Genomic DNA, 21,626 nt, shown 5'->3' with positions numbered 1-21,626 from the left:
AGTGAAAGTAACTTCTGTTCATAAGAAAAAGCCACGTAACAAGCTGTTGCTATACACAAAGTGTGGGGAACCTGCAAACTTTTTTTTTGACATTTTTCTAACTTTCAGAACAGTGAGGCCAGCCAAAGGAAAGCCCAAGAGATGTATATTTGCTTCAGATTTCTGAAAAACAAACCGTTTGTTCTCCAGCTGAGAGCCCATTGCTAAAACCTTTAATCATGCAAATAAATGTCATACTAGTGACAGTAGTACCACTGAAGCTCGTTAAAATCCTATTGGAAGACCTGAAGGGCTCCTTTCCTTGATGTGTCATCCCATGCATTTTTAAAGCAACATGCAGGGATTCATCTGTGTGCAATTCTGACTGATTTTAATGGAATGTAAAGATGTGACATCTGTGACAGCTCTGAGTCCACTTTTATAAAGAAGCAAAAGAGGGTTTCCACTAATACAGATAGGCATGGCTTTACCACAGAAGTATTAAGAGATACGGATATAATTTAATTTTCATGAATGATGAAGTAAATATGTGTGGGGATGTTCAAGCTGGCTTGTATTCTAAGCCAGATGTCTTTGGCAGTTACAAGCAGAAACTGTACACCAGGTTGCCCATTTTGTCTCTAATTCTAAGCCATGGTACATTGTCACTGGTTCGCTGACAGCCATCTGCTCAGACCTCATTTGATCTTCCCATTCAGTCACAGTTCAAGTCAGGGGACAAAATATATATAAGGGAGGGAAAATGTTAGGCCGTTTTTCTCGTAGAGAAAATAAATATTATTAAATATGATTTAAATATTCTTTCTCACAAGATACATATTAAAAAGATACTGAAATCATGAAGATATTCTATTTTCATGAAATGGAGAATTTTAGACACTTATACTACTGTGACTACAGTTACAGGCGCATTGTCTAATATATTTCTATATCTGTATATCTTACATATACATAATTTATAAATATATAAATACACCATTACAGCACTTATAAATATATGTATTTAGTAGCCCTTTTGTTGCAAGTTTATGGTGAACAAATGTGTGTAACATACAATAACTATTTCAATGTGCCAGAACAAAAAGATACAGTTAAAATTGACACAGAATGTTCAGAATACTCCTTCATGGTCTTACATGTAACAGAAGAGTTTCTTGACTCAGTGCATAGGAAACACAAATCTGTATTACTACACAAATACATAATTCAATTTCCCAGCTTATTAGGCTTTTTTTTTTCCCCCCAATATTTCTCAGTTATTTAGCTAATTCATGCCTCAAAATACTGACTATATGGAAATGAAATAGAGATAACCTTTTCTATTCTATAGAAAGTTGGGAGACAGGGTTGTGAAAAATACGTTTTATGTAACACATACAAGTAAAATCGTAAATGTGAATGGTACATGTAGCTAAAACATTGGTTTTAAGACCAGCATGGATTTATGGAGGGGAAATTGTGCTTAGCCAACCTGATATCCTTCTGCGATGAGGTGGCTGGCTTGGTGGACGAGGGGCGAAGAGTGGATGTTATTTATCTAAACTTTATTAAGGCTTTTGATGCTGTCTCTGTAATATCCTCATAGAAAAGCTGATAAAATATGGGTTAGGTAAGTGGACAGCGAGATAGATTGGAAACTGAATGGACAGGCCCAGATGGTTGTGATCAGTGGCATAAAGCCCATCTGGATGCAGGTCACTAGTGACGTACCCAGGGGTCAGTACTGGATCCGATCTGTGTAACCTCTTCGTTAATGACCTGGATGATAGAGCAAAGTGCACCCTCAGCAAGTTTGCAGGCAGTACAAAATCGGACAAAGTGGCTGATATGCCAGAGAGCCATGCTGCCATCCAGAGGGATCTTGGCAGGCTGGAGGAATGGGCTAGCAAGAACCTCATGAAGTTCAACAAAGGCAAGTGTGAAGTCCCACACCTGGGGAGGAACGGCCCCATGCACCAGTACAGACAGGCGTCAAATGGCTGGAAAGCAGTTTTGCAGAGAAGGACCTGGGTGTCCTGGTGGACAATGAGTTGGGCATGAGCCAGCAATGAGGCAAAAAAGGCAAATGGGCTGCATTAGTTAGAGTGTCATCAGCAGGTTGAGGGAGGTGATCCTTCCCTGTCTGCTCAGCAGCGATGAGAGCATACCTGAAGATCTGTGCCCAGTTCTGGGATCCTCAGTACAAGAGAGAGATGGACATGTTGGAGCATGTCCAGGAAATGGCTGGGAGGATGATCAAGGACTTGGAGCATCTGTCCTACAAGTAGAGGCTGAGAGGGCTGGGATTGCTTAGCCTTGGGAAGAGAAGTCTCAGGGAGACTTTATCAATGTGTATAAATATGTGTGTGTCAGGGGGTGATACAGAAGATAGAGCCAAACTTTTCTCAGTGGTATCCCGTGACAGGACAAGAGGTAATGGGCACGAATTGCTATACAGGAAATTCCATTTAAACATAAGAAAAACCTTTTTTTGTTGTGAGGGTGGTCAAACAGTGTAATATGTTGCCTAGAGAGTCTGTAGAGTCTGTGTCCTTAGAGATACTGAAAGTTCAGCTGCTGAGTCCTGGGCAACCTGCTCTAGTGACCCTGCCTGAGCAGGGGCTTGGATTAGATAAGCTCAGGAAGTGTGGGCTAGATGAATGGGCAGTGAGGTGGATTGAGAACTGGCTGAATGGCAGAACTCGGAGGGTTGTCATCAGTGGCGCTGAGTCTAGTTGGAGGCCTGTAACTAGTGGTGTCCCCCAGGGGTCAGTACTGGGCCCAGTCTTGTTCAACTTCTTCATCAATGACCTGGATGAAGAGTTAGAATGTACCCTCAGCAAGTTTGCTGATGACACCAAACTGAGAGGTGTCGTAGATACACCAGAAGGCTGTGCTGCCATTCAGTGAGACCTGGACAGGCTGGAATGTTGGGCAGAGAGGAACCTGATGAAAGTCAACAAGGGCAAGTGCAGGGTCCTGCACCTGGGGAGGAACAACCCCATGCACCAGTACAGGCTTGGGGCTGACTTGCTGGAGAGCAGCTCTGCGGAGAGAGACCTGGGTGTTCTGGTGGATGACAGGTTGACCATGACCCAACAGTGTGCCCTGCCTGCCAAGAAGGCCAAGGAGATCCTGGGATGCATTAGGAAGAGTGTGGTCAGTAGGTCAAGGGAGGTTCTCCTTCCCTTCTAATCTGCCCTAGTGAGGCCCCATCTGGAGTACTCTGTCCAGTTCTGGGCTCCCCACTTCAAGAAAGATGAAGAGCTACTGGAGAGAGTCCAGCGGAGGGCTACGAGGATGATGAGGGGACTGGAGCATCTGTCCTATGAGGAGAGGCTGAGGGAGCTGGGCTTGTTCAGCCTGAAGAAGAGAAGGCTACGAGGGGACCTAATAAATGCTTATAAATATCTTAAGGGTGGGTGTCAGGAGGATGGGGCCAAGCTCTTTTCAGTGGTGCCCAGTGACAGGACGAGGGGCAATGGGCACAAACTGAAGCACAGGAAGTTCCGTCTGAACATGAGGAAGAACTTCTTCCCTCTGAGGGTGACGGAGCCCTGGAACAGGCTGCCCAGGGAGGTTGTGGAGTCTCCTTCTCTGGAAATATTCAAGACCCGCCTGGACCAGGTCCTGTGCAGCCTGCAGTAGGTGAACCTGCTTCGGGTGGGGGGTTGTACTAGATGACCCACAGAGGTCCCTTCCAACTCCTACCATTTTGTGATTCTGTGATTCTGTCTCTTCCAGCCTCAATGATTCTTTAATTCTCTGAATATGATGTTAAGAACTCTGCATAAAAATTGCTAATTGGTAGTCTCACAGTTTACCAGAATGTTAAAACTTTTAGAATTCTTAACAGTATGGGTTTGTAAAGCATTACAGCAGAATAGCAAGAAGTAAATCAGTTCAAAGAATGGGAATTGAACTTAATGTTTATTTGAGCTCATTAGTTGAGAGAAACATACTTTAAACTGTTTTCATCTGAAACCTCAGGGTACAAGTAAGTGCACAGAATCTCTTACATATGGTAAGATCAGTTTTTCCATTTGCTCTTTGGTTTCGTAATGTCAAACTCAGTTTGGATATTTTGTCAGTGTAGGTGATGATGAATAGATGGATGACTTTTATTAGCCTCCGCAACATGTCTTTTGTTGTCTCATGTGACACACAGCAAATATCTCAGTCTTTAAGTTGACAGCGTTGGAGACTCAAGAGCACAGTAACTAATTCTGACTCTGCAGTGTGGTTTCAGTGGACATTCATTTTGAAGTTATTGCAAAAATAGTAATATGCTTCATATTCTTTAGTGTCCAAGGCAATGTATAGCAGGGGTTTTTTTGCTTAAAAAAATAGCTTTGTCAAGACCAAAGTGAGCAGTAAATTGCATCTGGAGGCTCCAGTTTTCTGAGGCTCTATTCTGCCTTTGAGAAATTCTGATTTCTTTTCTTTTTTTCATTTTTATTCGGTGTCATAATCCTTTTTTTTTTCCTCCTTAAGTGGGACAGGACTGGGATAGACAAATCGTACAGGTCTCTCTCTCTCCCTGTCTTAGCAGCTGAGGGAGGTGCACGAGTGGGGGGAACCAAACTTACCACGTCTTCTGAGTATAGAGACACTGGCATTACAAAAGGTCATTTTTAGCTATATCCTGCAATTTGGGAAAATTGTACATTGGTGTGTGCTATCTAAGAACAGAAAATACACAGTTTGGGAGAATTCCTGTTTGCAGTAGATCTGTGTTGTCTCTCAGAGATCCCTTTACTTTTTCTTGTTAGGCCTGCTTGGCTGACCAGGACCATACTACTGCATTGCAAAGGATTTAATGAATGTCATGTGGCTAATAAATACAAGGAAATAGCTATAAAGAGTGCTGCTTGCTTCTTCATGCATAGTGCACTCTTTCTACAGATAACTTATTTGTGCAACTAGGATTTTACACTTTAAAATTTGTGCTAGAGTACAGACGTGCGTTTGAAAATCAGTGGGTGTCTGACTCAGACTGGGAATGTAATTACTTTTGAAAATCCGATGTCCATTAAATCTGTGTGCTTTGGATTTTTGATTCCGTGGGAGTTCTGCCATGGATGTCAAGATAGACAGGATTTCATCTTCACCTGTATTTTTCTGTTCTGCTTTGCAAAGGAACGTTCTGTGACAGCTCTAGGAAAAAGGAAATTCATTACAAAGCTAGGAGGATGCTGATATATTTTATACAATATTATATTGGGGGAAGCCAATAGCAGTTTTTTCACTCCGTCTCCCAGTCTGTAAAACTGATTGTGTTTTGCTATTGAAATCAGCAAAGTCCCTAGAGATTTTCAATGTTGTAAGCTGTGGAGAGGCAAGGTAATATTACTAGATAATCAATATACCCTTTTTCAGATACATCTGTTCCTTTGTAAGCATTATAGTTAGCTTTGTTATCAAGCTTCTTCAGGTTAGGGTTTATACTGTATCTTTTGTGTTGTAGTTAAATACGCAGGGGGATGTACGTAACATTACTCTGTATGAAGAGAGAAAATTCCCTGAAAGTAAACGAAGCTACCTCTACCACCGAACATCGAAAACTACATTTCCACTTCCTTTGGAAGGAGAAAAGGATGACTACCGAGCAGTACTATAATGCACAGTAGTTTAGGGCAACCAACATAAATGGGGACTGAAATACTTATCTTCCAGTTTTGTTTTCCTCTGGACAAATAGGCTTAGTGTCAGTTTTTTTCAGTCTGCAAACTCTGTTGTGTCTGGACAACTATTTCTTCGAACTGGGTTTATTTTCTGGTTGTATAAAACTCTTCATCTACATTGTGGATAGAGTGCATTAAATTATTCCCTGTGGTGCACAGCTGGAAGCTATTCTGTGCTGCAGCATTTTGTTTTGTTTTGTCCCAGTTTTTTCTCCCTACTGTGTTCCCGGAGCCTAGCATAGCTCCGCGCTGCAGCAGACAAGTCTCTCTTTTTCCAGTGACACTTCTCAGAACATCTGAAATTGACATATTCTCTTTTGTCTTCTTAGCACAAATTCAGTGGCAAACAGCTCTGCTTGACTGCACGAACATTTCAAAGTACTCTATAGACTAGGAAGATTGGCTTGAAAAGTTAGACATATTTAGGCAGGCTGTTTTATTTGCCTCTTTGAAGAGACTAGGGATATTTTGAGAAGATTGAAGGAAATATACAGTGCCAAATATTGGTCTGTTTAGAAGAGAGAAGAGGAATATGCAGGTCTTAACAGAGCTTTCTTTGAAGAAGGAAAACATTTTCTCAGTTCTAATACTTTAATAAGACACAAGGAAATCCCAGAGCTGGTAAACCAAAGTTTGTCTTCTATCTTGGAAGTACTTTAAAAATACTATTAAAAAACAATAATGACTTTTTTATGTTAACACTTCACCTATGTGTGAAGAGACTGTGGTTATTTATATTAATTTTACCCTCGGTAAAATAGGGCGCTGATCTTATCACTGGGTAATCACAATCTAGACATTAAGTAATACTGAATGCAAAATTTTGTGTGCCAAACATTATCTGTCAAGAAAAATGGTTACAGAGCCTTCTTTCAGTACCTACTTGCAGTGGTCTTTCTCCTTCTAATTTTCTTCTCTCCTTCCCAGTCTCCCCCGCTCAGTTAGCCAGTTCCTTCCTTCACCTCCATGTAAAGATCTCTGCTGCTGTCTTCCTTCTCCTGTCGTCAATTGGTGGTTCCTTGTTTCTCACTTGAGGCATCTGCTGCTTCCTCCATGCAGTAGCAGAAGCCTAACAGAGGTCTTGGTTTTTCCCCTGTGATTTCTGCTTCCATTGTAAGTTCAGAGTGTCCTTCTACTGAGATGTATCCCACCAGCTGTTCTGTGGATGTAGGATGCTGATTTGACTGAAACAGTATTTGCAGCTCTCCATGGGTTACATGAAGGGAAGAAAAGAAAAACATAACTGTCAGAACTGGTAAATGGCAGGAAGACCAATGTACAAGATAATTATTTTATTTACATTCATATTTATTTTCAGAACCCCTCCTTTCCTGTAGCTGCTCCTTGATGTATTTTAAAAGTAGGTTACCCCAGTGACTATCCGCACTTCATAATGAACCTGTAATCACCATTCGGCAGCTGGAGATATAGTTAATATCTTTGATTTCCCTCTAGAATCCATCCATCCTCTCTCAGCTAGGGAAATCAACTAGGTCTTGCAGTGTGCTCTGAAGGTCAAATAGCACTATTTGGGAGGAGGATGAGAGTGAGAATGAGATAGAATTTGGCAGCTGACAGGCTTTATGAAAATGTCTTGTACCTGCTACTTGTGTAGCTCATGTGCTTCTGCTGAACTCAACTGTTGCAATAAAGCATGTGGAATATCTGTCAGTTTGGCAGAGAAGTAGGTAGTAGGGCATGACAAAACAGGGCAGGGTGCCAGGCATCAGATTGGTGGGTTTTATTCCACTGATGCTCATTGAGCTTTTATGGACTGGAGGTTGGTGAGGAAATGTGAAAAGTACATAAAAGAAAACATGTGAAGCTGGGCTGTTATTTTCCTTTATGCAATGAGATTAGGAAAACGTAAGAAAATGAATTAGGTAATACTGCTTTGCAGAGAACTGCAAGGCAATCACCAATCTCAGAGAATGTTCTGAGGATCTATAGAACACACAGCCATTAATGAGACCGCTATGGATGCAAGGTAATGATGGGAAGCAGTATAGAGGACAATAGCTGGTCCAAGAAATGAACATTGACAGAATTATTATGGTTTCATTAGCAACACCACACAAAATTAACGTTACAGTTTCTATTCCGTTTTGGGTGGACCTTCATGCTGGGCTGTAAGTACTACCAGCCTTAGTAAGAGACAGCTACAGGTGCATATTAGAGGCAATATTGAGGAAAAATGTGAAAGAAGAGAAAGAGCACAGTGGTGCTTCCCTGGACAAAACCCTGCAACAGCCAGTGATTTAGGGATATTCCGAACTGACAATTGAACACCAAGCCCTTCGTGTTTAACAGCCCCAGATGAATCCGTGTTCTATGTATTAATCTAATTGGTTTTTAATCCATTCCTGCTTTTGGAGTGAAAGCATTTTTTAATAGAATTTATTCATGTATTCTAGAATTTCATTTCTGTCATACTGAGAAGCAGTTCCATTTATAAACAGACAAAAAAATCCCAATCGATGAAGAAAAATTCTGGATGATAGATTGACTCAGCACCCCCAGTTTGTGGCAGAATGGTAATTAAGTTACAATGTTCATTTGCTAAACCCATTTATGATTTTATATACAGTTGCATCATTTTATACATCTCGCAATCAGTTCTTTTCCCGCTAGAAGACTCATAGCCTATTAATGTCCACATCCAGAAGTTGATTCTCAGCTGTGATCTTGTCACACTTTTATCTTTTTTAGTTCTACCATGTCCTTTTGGAGATGAGAGGTAGAGAAAATCATACAGTATTTCAGTTGTCACTGCGGATGGATTTATGCGATAATGTAATGACATTTTTATCTATTTCTTCAGCTAATATTTTCATTGAAATATCCATAGTAACTCCTTCAGGGTGATAATAGCTAGTGCAGAGAAAATCATATTTTCCCTGTGTATTAATGTCCACTCATTGATTTCATCTGCCATTTTATTGTCTAGGCAAGACACACCATGCTGTGAAATTTTGCTGCCACTCTTTGTGGTCTGTCTTTATTTTGGATTACCCTGAACAATTTCTATCATCAATAAACACCTTACTTTTTATTCTGTTTTCTAAGTTACTTACGTAACTGTTGAACAAAACAGAGTTCAGCCAAGATCACTGTGGTTTTCCAGTGTTATTCCCCATTTTCCTTCTTTTGTTATTATCTCGTGAGAGGTCATTCCCTCGTATGTCATGATAGCTTAGTTCCTTTAATGGCTTTCATGGATTCTTGTCAAAATCTGTTCATCTAAATATGTTGAACTCAGTGAATCACTTATACCTATATGCTTGCCAGCGTCTGTTGGCGTGGGTTACGGAAACGTTGTAACGATGTCACCCCAATATGAGTATAGATCGTTCACCTTTATTAGTCAGCAAAACAAGGTTTATATAGCAAAGCAATTACAGCGTCTGATTGGTTAGACCCCCAATCCATATATAGGCAAAACTACTGCAACTCGTTGTGACTGGTGCAGAGCTGCATCTCGATGTGGAAACAGTGCTGTGGCAGGAAGGAAGTGACAGTGCGGCAGGAAACGGCGACGTGATGGTCCCCCTGCTCCAGTGTCCCGAGCTCGTCGCTCTACTTTCCCAGCAGGGTTCCGTGTCAGCCGCTCCCAAGTTTCACCTCCAGATCGGAACCTGGGTTGCTCAACGGCACCAAGCTATTTCCCCTCTCATCCAGTCAGGACTCCACAAGCATCTACAAAGAACTTTAGTATTGGTAAGGGGTGACTTGTGAGGCATCTGTAAAAAAGCACTGATCCCAAGCATCCACTACTTTTGTCTTTAATATACACATTCAGATCTGCTTTGATCCAGGAACCATTTAAAACACTGATAATGTAGTTAGCACTTTGGTACCACACCCTACTTAACTATCACAATGGCAGTGTAAAACTTGAGTGCATCATTTTGTAGGCAAAAAACAGATACTCCTGCTGACTCGCTGCTTTTCATCTTTATCATTTTTTTTCTAAAACTATTTCTGCTGACAAAATGTGCTAAGCTTATCATCACTAATCCTGTAGAGAGCTGAGCAGCTTACTTGATTACCCTTGCATGGTACACCACTTCAAAGAATTTGATTAGTTTCTGTGTTGTTTTCCTTTCATAGTTTAATCACCTGTCAATACTAAACAAACTCTCTATTGGGCTTCCACGCTCTAAAAGCTCCATGGAATATGTTCCATGCTTAAAAAACAAAGTGGAAAACAGAAAGATGACCATGCCCATTTCATAGGTGAGAATCTGAGGCTGTATTTTTCTCTTCATGTAACAGAAGTCTGCTGAAAATTAGAAATTGAATCCAAGCTGCTAAAACCACTGCCTAATTACAAGCCAATGTTTTCTACCTATTTCCTCCATGCAATTTCTAGAATTTTGGTATTTTGTCCAGGTACAAATGAATGCTAATCTGTTTTTTGCCAGTGACACAGAGGGAAAAGATTGATGTAGCTGGCAGTTCAAGGCAGTAGAATTTCCCTGCTTGTATTTGAGCTACACAAAATAGAGATAATGTGTTTCCGACTCAGAGGTGTTTTACCTAGTCTTTGCACTGGAGCAAATGATTACTAAAGGTATTTGGCAATAAAGAAAGAAGAGCTGTCTGTAATTATAGCAGATCATTGTTTTGGAAGTATTTCATAGCAGGATGCCCATAGAATTCAAGGTGGGATTGATAACTAAAAAAGTTTTATAATTTAGTGAGACATTGAATTTTAAAATACACAAAACTAGTACACCAATTTAAAAATACTTCTTCTATGTGATTATCATCATGAAAAATAAGGCAAAATTCTCTAAAAAATGAACTGTGGTGTCTTGAGCTCTCTTGCCTTTTTCCTCGGGATTTATCATTGGATAGATGTGAATCTTAGAAAGGGTAAACAGTGTATACTACATCATGAACATTCACATATTTATTTCATATTTAAAGGGCCTAGCTAAAGGATTCAAAAAAATGCTTGCAAGGCCTTTGACAAAGTCACCCACAACATCCTTCTCTCTAAATTGGAGAGATACAGATTTGATGGGTGAACTGTTCAGCTGATGAGGAATCGGTTGGTTGGTTGCATCCAGAGGGTAGTGGTCAATGGCTCAATGTCCAGAAAAAGAATGGTGACAACTGGTGTCCCTCAGGGGTCTGTACTGGGACCAGTACTGTTTAATGTCCTCCTCAATGACATAGACAGTGGGATTGAGTGCACCCTCGGCAAATTTGCAGACAACACCAAGCTGAGTGGTGAGATTGACATGCCTGAGGGACAGGGTGCCATCCAGAGTGACCTGGACAAGCTGGAGAAAGTGGGCCTATGTGAACCTCATGAGGTTCAACAAGGCCAAGTGCAGGGTCCTGCACATGGATTGCGGCAACCGATGGTAGCAATACAGGCTGGGGGATGAAGGGATTGAGATTGACATGCCAAGGACTTGGGGGTACTGGTGGATGAAAAGCTGGACATCAGCCACCAATGTGCATTCACAACCCAGAAGGCCAACCGTATCCTGGGCTGCATCAAGAGAAGCGTGGCCAGCAGGTCAAAGGAGGTGATTCTGCCCCTCTACTCTGGTCTGTTGAGACCTCACCTCAAGTCCTGCATCCATCTCTGGAGCCCCCAGCACAGGAAAGACATGGACCTGTTGGAGCGGGTCCAGAGGAGGCCACAAAGATGACCAGAGGGCTGGAACACCTCTCTTATAGGAAAAGGCTGAGAGAGTTGGGGCTGTTCAGCCTGGAGAAGAGAAGGCTGCGGGGAGACCTTATTGCGGCCTTCCAGTGCCTGAAAGGGAGCCTATAAGAAATGGGGACAAACTTTTTAGCAGGACCTTTTGTGATAGGACAAGGGGTATTGGTTTGAAACTAAGGGAGGGAGATTTAGACTGGATATAAGGAAGAAGTTTTTTACCATGAGAGTGGTGAAACACTGGAACAGGTTGCCCAAAGAGGTGGGAAATGCCACATCCCTGGAAACATTCAAGGTCAGGTTGGATGGGGCTCTGAGCAACCTGATCTAGTGGCAGATGCCCCTGCTTATTGCAGGGGATTGGACTAGATTACCTTTAAAGGTCCCTTCCAACCCAAACTATTCTATTATTCTATTATCTTCTATATTGCTAGAATCTCATGCCTATGTTGTGAAAGTGTTATATATATTAATAGCTAGAAAGCAATATGAACAGTATTGCTTCCTCCATTTCATCAGACTTGCACATCAAATGTTCTTTAAAAGCAAAGCCTTATTTTGGGCTATACAAAGCGGTATCATAAAATGACAGAATACCTCAAGTTGGAAGGGACCCACAAAGATTATCGATTAAAGATTATGGATTATTATTTAGATTAAAGATTATCGAGTATAACTCCCAGCTCTTAGCAAACAAAGACTGTTAAAAAAAACATTCATATATGTAGTTGTTAACTGTAATTTTTAACTTGTTAAAATTCCAGAGCTGGAGAATTCATTAATACTAAACGTGGTGTTGGGTGCGGTGTAGGAGCACTTCACGCATCTCTTGCTCTTTGCCTGTCAGATCCACTACTGTGAGCCTGGTGGGGATGCAACGTGATGCAGTTCTCTCTGAGGTGCTGGGATCTTGACACGGTCTCTTTAGTGAAACACCTAATACTGGTTTCAGCACTTGTGTTTTTACTGATTATGGTCAAGGCTGTGTGGCAGTTTTGTCCTAATCTGCTCTGTACATAAAAGACATTATCTGAGAGTGAAATTATGCTCTAATTGATGAATTCCTTAAGTACTCTTCATTAACTTGTGTCTTACATTTAAAATTTTAGTTAAAACAGAAAAATAGTATGATTTATGTATAGACGTATAACATAATATTTGTATAGCTGTGTGAATCTGGAGGCTTTTTGCCTGCTCTTTTTCAGCTGTTGCACTGTTTTTTGAAGGATTTATTCTCCTAATGCCATGTACTGCAATGAGATCCTTCTGTCGTTTTTGTGAGGTTCACTTTTGAGGAAATAAATTCTTAACTCCAAAGCAAATGCAAGATTCTGTGTTAAGACTAAATGATTACTGGCTTTTACACTATTAACTTTGTACAGCCTAAAAAGAATAATGAGGCTGTAAGTCAACATAGGAAGTTCCACAGCTATTAATTCATCTACTCGGCTAATACTCACACAGATTTTTACCATATGTCCCTATTGTATAAGGCAGGAAATATCAATGAATGCATTAAATAAAAATACAAGAACAACTGTGTAGATTTTAAAATGGGATGAGAAAGGGCTGTAATTGATAGAGAAGAAGCAAGCTACACCATCAATAAAATCTCAACTATTGATTGACTATACAAATTGGACGGGTTAGTAACTAATTGGTTGCCTTGCTCAAGCAGTATGTTTAACATGGTTTTAATGTGAGTGTCAGAGTCACTAACTCACAATGTCAGAGGACAGCTGTACCATGACCACCCAAGCTTGGTAATTAAATGGTATACAGGTTAATTGCAGAGACAAGCAGGAGACTGGAGTTAAAGGACCGAAAGTAGTCAGTTGAATATGGTTGTCCATGTGTGGAGGAGGAAGAGGAAAGTCATTATAAAGGGAGCTTTATCAGTGTACAATAATCACAGATTCAGTTTTGATTAAAGACTTATTTTAAGATTATAATAACACAATAGGGTAGAAGCTGAATGAGTTGCAGAAGGGTGGGTTTGGGACCAGTGGAAATTGTCATCAAATAAATCTGAAGATGATCCCAATCCATACCTCAGATTGTTTCGTTGTTGTTTTGGTTTAACCTGCAGCTATGGCAAATTATGCTTCTAAAGATGCAAAACTGACTGATTTAATGTGAGGGGCTAATGTATACATTCAACACATCATATCGCTTTGTCTCCATGCATCAATTTTATTACCGCTCAAAGGTTTTGATCAGTATTTAGTGCAAAAGAGAGTAACCTAGCTTAATGATTGTTCTTCATATGGTTTATAATCTTTATGGTTTACTGCTACATAGAACTTGGTTCAGCAGAGTACTCAGACATGTGCTTAAGTGCTGTGCTGAATGAGAATTATAATACATTACTCAGCATGTGCACCTGAAAAAAATAACAACACTGCTGCCATAAAAGATATAACGTTGTATAGATTATCCTCTTCTTGAAGAAAGGGATATCGCACATGGCAGATGCTGTTCATGTTGCTGCATGAATTACTTATCTACTCTTGAGCAGCTAAGGGTGACTATGAGGTCCTAAGCAGAATGGTGATACAGTGTATAATACAAGTAATGCAGTCTGTGGAGGAAAAGCTTTCCCATTGAGATGCAAGCAGAAAAGAGGAAAAATAAAAGAGTTTTCACAGGTAATTTGCATACAGTGTTTCAGTGTCCAATTGGGTAGGAACACAAGGTTTGATTATGAAAAAATTTTATCGTGCTTTGTATGTTTACATGCTTTACTTTCTCCTTTGGCATCCTGCTGTTGTTCGAGATACAACCAGAGGGTACCAGTTTGAATTTTAGAAGGGAATAAGAAGGAAAGCATCAGTATCTTGGGTTTATTCCCACGTCTAAACTCTATATTCAAACCCAAAGTTGTTGGTGCTTTTCTGTGCTTCACTACTTCTATAGTTGTTGAAAACGATGCCTTTTGCTTTAATGACATGAAAGGTGTTATGTTCATTTATGATTGTGCTGCTAAATTCACCTTTGTTGCTTTTGTTCATGAATTTGTTTTATTTTGTTTGCAGGGTTGTTTCCCGCAGTGCTGAACCTGGCCACTAATGCTCTCATCACAACCAATGCCACCTGTGGAGAAAAGGGTCGGGAAATGTACTGCAAACTTGTTGAACATGTACCTGGACAGCCCGCAAGGAACCCGCAGTGCCGCATTTGTGATCAAAGGAGCAGGGTTCCACATCGTATGTGTGCCATTTTCATTTTGTTCCTTTAAAAAGATCTTTTTCTGAAGTTTGTAGATACTCAGCAAACAAAACTGTAGGTCACTGGCCCGATTGCTATGAAAAGCGTGTCTCTTTCTTTTTAAATTAGGTTACCCATCTCTTCCAATGGAGTTTCAAAATCTGTATCTGTTTTGTATACTCCTCAAACTGAACTTTTAAATTCAGATCCTTAAAGTGGAGCACCTAAATTCAGATTTAGAAAAATTAAGTATCTACAGCTGTTGTTGAATTCTCTTGATATATACCGACAGTGAATGAAAATCAGATGGCTTTTACCTGCATGTACCTATACGTAGAACTTGAACATTTTGGCCAATGAAAGCAATATCTGAAATTTCAGATTAGGGTCAACTCCAGTGTTATCTTATTGTGTTCTGGGATATTTTTCTTCTTCATTTGATGTTAATTCAGTTTCACTGAGCCAGTAAAAATAAGATAATGGATCACTGCTTATTTTAATTGCCTGGTTTTTCATATTAACATTGATCTTTGCTAACATTACTTTCTATAAGACTACCCAGAAGCAATATCAGTTTTGAAGTACAATTTTGTTATCATCTACTTCAGAGATGCATGTTTCTAATAGTTGGGAAGATTAGAACTAACAAAATTTCTTAGTCAAGTCATACAAGTTTAATTTCATGTGACCTTGCAGTGAAAGACATGAATAGCATTAATGTGGTTTGATTTTTGTGGGTATAGTGGTACTGTAGATGGTAGAGGGTGTAGAAACACTTAAGACAGCTTTTAAGGGAATAGATAAAATGTTGGAGGAAGCACAGCCACAGAAGCATAGAGAAGATTTATCTCTTTTTTGTAGTTGTTTCCCTGTAAAACCTAGCTCAGATATATTTACAACTCATGGCAAAGCACATTTAAGCACGTGCTTAAAACTACAGAGAAAAAAAAAGACAACATTTAATCTATCTGCTATTTCTAGACAGGATTTGTGACTGTAGCTTTCCAGACATAAACTTGTTTAGCTTCTCCTTAGAAACTTCCTTCTGGGACCACCATTCCTAGTATTATTTTACCCATTACAAAGTCTTTTCCCAATAGCTACTCTGCATCTTCCTTGCAGTAATTCATGTTACCTTTTTCCTAATGTCAGTCAACACAAGGAATGGATTATTCCCTTTTTCTTTCACTTAGTTGAGGGTTGATGGTATTGCTGCTCTGTCTAGTTTCTACACTAAGCTATCTCTTTTCTTTTGTTCTCATAGGTTCTATTTTCTAGAGCTCTTAACTGTAGAAATTGTGGTTCTCTGAATTCTCTCTAGAGGTTTTCATCTTTATTAAAATCCACCTAAGCCCTTACCAGCACTGCACAGAGAAGCAGGTTTGCTTCAGAATGAACAGAATATATTCCTGTTTACATGTTTCACTTGGATATTTCCCCTTTTTAATGGTGGGACACCACTGAGAGATATATAGCTAGTTGCCTGTTATAATTCCCAGATGCTTTCCTGCTAAATAGCTACCTATCCATTTGCATTTGCAAAGCTAATTATAATTGGCCCGGTATAGACTACTTCATTTGTCTGAAACACAGTTGCAACCCATTTTTTTTCCCAAGATAGTTTTCCAAGTTTTGACAGCTTCTTTAATTGTAGTAAATGCTGCCCACTGAGGAAAGGAAAATATGATTTTGTAGCAATATAAGCATTCAAATATGTTACACTATAGTAGTGTGTCTCAGTCAGAGAAGGTTTCAGGGGTTTTTGGAACCATTCCAACTGGCAGAAACACTGTGCAATAGATTCTTTCCCTTCTTTGTAGAAGGATATTTAGAGATGCACGCACATCTTCCAAGTTATTTTACTGTCAAGTTTGTTTAACTCAGAAACCAAACCTAAAACAGAGCTGCATTGCTTTGTCCCCAAGTCCCACCTGTGATATCAGATAACATACACTAATACATGTGTATATATACACACACATAGGTATATATAAAAATCTAAACCCCATCTGAATGATTTATATCTGTGTTTCCCCTCACTCTACCCTCTTAAAAACTTGAATCTGCCCAGCTTCATAATGTCTGGTCTTTTGTTGCCAACCACATCACATTTGAAGGTTTTTAAATGTTCATTTGGCAGAAGGAAGTGCCTTATTTAAACAGAGATGGCTCATTAATAGGAGAACCATGTAATATAGCCAGACTAAATGATCCCTCTGGAATGTGTGAGTCTGGAGTGCCTCCCCTTAATTACTGTAGTAGGAGATGAACACAAATTCCCTGGTTAATCACATGTGAGCCCAAATTAAAGAGCACAGTTTGACGGGCTCACTCTGTAAGTTCTCCCCCTTGCCATCCATCAGGGAGATTGGTCCTTGAACTGCATTTGCAATCCAGTCATTTTTGCAAATATTATATTATTTTCCCTTCCATTTTAAGTAGGCAAAACATGCCAGCAATTAATCAGAGTTTTCAAATTAATTATGATTAAACTTTCCTTTCATAATGGTGATTACAGTTAATTGTTGATTCATCTCCCAACCCTCCTTCTCATGATTTACCTTTATATCAATTTTATCTGAAGAGACTTACATCAAAATTTCCAATTAGACAGTTTCTGTCACAATCACTGAGGAGCTCTAAGTTTGATTTACAGGTGATTTTTGCTAGAACTCATAAAGCCAAGGTTTGTGAAGATGATCAGAGCTGTGGGAATTGGCAACATCTAAAGCATGGGTGGGTTTTGCTTTTCTCTTCAATGTAAAGATAAAGCTACTAATAACATCACTTGTAGCACCACTATTCTAACTTGCAATTGTTGGTGCCCACTAATGCCACCGAATAATCTGATATTTAAATGAAATCTTTGGCATTTTGAAGGCTTATGCTTTCCCTCACACCCACAAAGCACTTTAATTGTATCTTTAAATATGTTCAGACATTCTGGCTTTCCTTAATGAGCTAGGACTCCTGTCCTCCACAGGTGGTTGATGTAGCAAGAAAAGAGACACAAAGTATCAATCTGGTTAGTTGATTTACATAATAATTAAAATAAAGAGTAAATTAATCAGTTCATGAATTAATTATTTGCAATTCTAGGATTAGCTAGTAATGAAACATATTCCAGTTTTATATCAAGAAAACCTGTCAGTTTAGAAAACCGTCCTTACTGAGAGGGGTAGGATTTCTGCTGTCTTGTTCTGTTCTTGCAGACAGAACCTGCGTAGAAGATACCTACTGTACTTAAATTTCCTTTGGGTTATTTTCCCTGTAATGTACAGATCGGGTTTAGGCAATCAGGGACTTCAAAATATAGTTCCTTGTACCTTTTAAAAGTGAAGTTATGTTACTCCCCATTTCATACCGGAGAGAAAACGAATTGACCACAAAAAGTAACCTGGAAATGCTGAGTGTGATTTTTTACAGTCTAAATAACACTAAAATACTGTGTAAGCAGACTTCAATAATTTAGAAGATCTTGAAATCTAGGAAGATTTCAATTCTTTATATAAATTCTTACTGCTTTTATTTGGGAATCGTTTGGGACACTGCAGCAGAGTAAATGTAGACATGAAAAGTAATGCATCTTGGATTTTGATGTGGATTAGAACCATCTTTATAAGCATGTATGTGAGTCAGACAATTTTCCAGTTGAGAAATATATTCTGTAATGATTTCTAAACCATTTCCTCTGCAATGGTTTCTGAATTATTTCCATGTGTGCTTAGAAATGTCTTAGAAATTCAAGTGTCAGTATTACTTTCATCTCTCCTTTCCCTGCACACTGTGGCTCAGGTTCCTGATTTGTTGTTCCGGTTGCAACATTTAATGACTTCACAGTACCTGAAACTTTGGAAGATTGCAGGCAATGTTCACTTGATTTAGATGCCTACTTACTGTGTAGAATCAGTAGAGCATCCAAGTCCTTTTAGGTGTTCTGAATCAGCTTCTTGTGATCCTAACTGAAATGAAACAATTAACATTAGACAAGTATTCCACTAATAATAAGCATGACCGTTGCTCCAAGCGTTAAAGAAAAAATAATTTCCTGGTTTTTATTTTAAAGTGCTGCCTCATTAGTTCTGTAATTGTATTCAAATCTAGATTTTAGATCTAAAAACATTTAAATCTCCTAATAAATTTGAAATATATTTCTGTATTTCTGCTGTTCTGACAGAACGACATCCGATAACAAATGCAATTGATGGCAAGAACACTTGGTGGCAAAGCCCTAGTATCCAGAATGGAATTGAATATCATTATGTGACTATTACATTGGACCTCCAACAGGTAGACTTCTTCTTTTTGTTTGTTTCGGCAAAGGCTTTCTTGCTTGCACAATAGATGATCTGGAGTATTTTCCTCTTTGCTCTTCATTGCTTTTGTATGATAAAGACAGCCTCAGCTTCTCCTATAACTTTTTATTATTTGTATGGATAATTCTGACTGACCCATTCATTGTAACATAATGTAGAAAATTAAAAATAATTATTCCATGTATATTTTTATGAAGTCACTTTTTAAGTTATTTTAAGTGTAACAGTTTCAGGATTTGGGTTTTTTTTTCATAACTTCTGGTTTGGCTGTTTAAAGACAAAAGATTTTCAGGGAAAAATTCTTATGAATAAAAGTTTATGGTTAGAATGCAGTTCTTTCTTGTTTCAGTAGCATAGTACTATACACTTAAATATACTAAAAATACTTCAATATACTAAAAACAGTTCTACTGTGCTAGGTAGACATGCGTATGTGGTGGGTTATTTTGAGGGAGAGCCTGGGAGGAGTTTGGCTAACGAGGTTGTTAAATATATTGCTTCCTGTTAGAGGAATCTTGCTTGACAGACATAGCTATACATGATGCAGTTATTTGGTGGTTACAAAAATGCTATATAAATTCCACTGTATGTAAAGAAGAGGATTTGATGGAAAAGAATATTATTTTTTTATGCCAAGATAAATATAGAACACCTATCTGGTACCAAATTTTTTCACGATGATATTAAACTTGACCGTTTTGGTATTCAAATAAGTAGATAACAAATTAATTTTTAATTTGTTCCTCCTTAAAATCTTTGGTCTGTGGCTGGCCCATATTTGCCTGCAACTTGAATCAGACCAGAAAACATAATCTGTTTTCCGGGTGTTAAGAAAAAAGGGAAGGCCCTTTCTCTGGCTCACTGGAAAGAGATGCCCCTTCCCAGCTCCCCCTCCTTTGTGATCTCTTCACTGAGATCAGTGTTCTGTTTCAGTTTATTATTATTGCTTTCACGGTTTCACTTGGAACCTGCCGGTCCTTATCTCCTTATCTCCTTTCTTTCTCATTTAGCTGTACTTAGAGGACAATAGCTGATTATCAGCTGCAGAGTCTTGAATAAAGCATAGTTCATTAGAAAATAAAATGAAACAAAAGGCAGGGCATTGAGACATCTGTGTACATACATACAGGCAATTTTGTTTTCTTAAGAGATCAAACTTAGTCTTAACTTAGTTCAGGACTCAGAATTTCAGTAAGGTTTAACAAAGAGTAATGCTTGGAATTTTGTCTTCTATTTCTTGTAAACAAACTGTCCTCCAAATGATCTGATGGTAAAAATTCTTATATCCGTGACACTGAAGTACTTGGAAAGCAGTAGTCTTTATACCTGGAAGAGCCTTTGAATCCAGGAAGAACTGTTAGCATTCTGGCTTTGGAGCCCTCATTGTTGCTGGCAGAAACAATCCTACACCTGTGTCTTTGGCCTTATACTTGCAAAAATATTCAGTGTGCATTTCTGTTTCAATCAGCAGAGCTAAACCTGTTTACAGAAGTTTGAATTTAAGCTCCTGTGGCATTAAGCAGTTTTGCATTTTTTTAAATGTCTTTTAGACTTTCAGAGTTATTAACTGGTTTCCCTTTACAGCGAGAGGTTGTGCCTTTTGTTGGCTATGAACTCTTAATATGTGAGTAGCTCTCAGGCATTAGAACTAAATTATCATCCTTGTTTTTCATCACCCAGGGGATTTTACTTGTGTAGTTGGTTAGGCCAGGTTTGCTAAACTAGAGCTTTATAACTTCTGTTTTTTTCTCCTGTGTCAGTATCTAGATTGTCATAAGAAGCAAGCAAATGTGTGCACTTCCTAAAGTTTTGGGGTTTCTGATATACCAAAAGGTAGCAACTACAGGGACAGTGACTGTATTAAAGAAAAAGTACAGATTGTTCTAACGTGCTTAAAAGGCCTCTTTCTGTGCCAGTTGGCAGCGCTCTGAGAATACTGCACTGCGTGTTGTGTGGGTTTGGGTTTTTTGGTTTTATTTTATTTCAATGAGACAAAGCTCAAGTATGAGGCTGTTTCTTTCTCATGTTCTCTTGATTATTGTTCAAAGAAAGCTTAGTGGTCCTTTTGCAGTTGAAAGCCAAGACCTTCTCTTAAGCCCATTCCGTTGTATTGGCTGGAATAGGAGCACTGCCAAGGTTCCCGTGTATGCAGAGAGGTGGGATAAGACCCTGTGTCACTAACGCCGTCTGGCACACTTTGTGATCTGAGTAACCCATGTAGTTAGGAATGCATGCGATGTTTACTCACCACCTTACATGGAGAGAACAACAATTTTGTTCCCCAAAATGTAATCAAAGGTATGTTGCAATGCGTGGCTTTTAGACTGCTCAGGAAGAAATATGAGGTGTTTGGATTTTGAGGAGTATTAGGAGATTTTGTTTGCTTATTTGGGTATTTTGTAGACACAGCCTTGTACACTTTATTAGAAGTAGTCAGTAGAAGTGAAATTTCTCTTCCAGCTAGTGTCATGTGTAGTAGTCGCTATGAATGATGAAGGTCACCAGATATCTTTGAGACCTCACTTAAAAGAAATACCATTCTTTACCTTTGGCTTATATGAGATTCAGTAATTGCTATGTTTTGTGTTGGTAGATTCTTGCTTTAAGTATAAAAATGCTCAACTTCTTTTTGTGAGATAGAAATAACAAATGACAAATCTACAAGTAATGGACTGAAAATTGCAGGAATGCATTAGTTATGTATGTTATTACTGGTAATTATGACAGTACATAGAATGCTTTTAGCAAATACTGATTTCA

General features: G+C 39.0%; 1 protein-coding gene across 1 annotated transcript in view; it reads left to right on the top strand.

Annotated features, from left to right (window-relative positions):
- LAMA2 (laminin subunit alpha 2) overlaps window positions 1–21,626 on the top strand; it is a 408,847-nt gene that overhangs the window by 80,643 nt on the left and 306,578 nt on the right. Inside the window, exons 2-3 of the mRNA XM_075444852.1 lie at window positions 14,379–14,549; window positions 18,728–18,840. Of these exons, the coding sequence (XP_075300967.1) occupies window positions 14,379–14,549; window positions 18,728–18,840 (284 nt within the window). The remainder of the gene's footprint in view (window positions 1–14,378; window positions 14,550–18,727; window positions 18,841–21,626) is intronic.

This window comes from Opisthocomus hoazin, chromosome 2, assembly GCF_030867145.1.
Source record: "Opisthocomus hoazin isolate bOpiHoa1 chromosome 2, bOpiHoa1.hap1, whole genome shotgun sequence".
Lineage (NCBI taxonomy): Eukaryota > Metazoa > Chordata > Aves > Opisthocomiformes > Opisthocomidae > Opisthocomus > Opisthocomus hoazin.
Note: the sequence above shows the minus strand (reverse complement) of the source record. Positions and strands in the feature narration are given on the sequence as shown.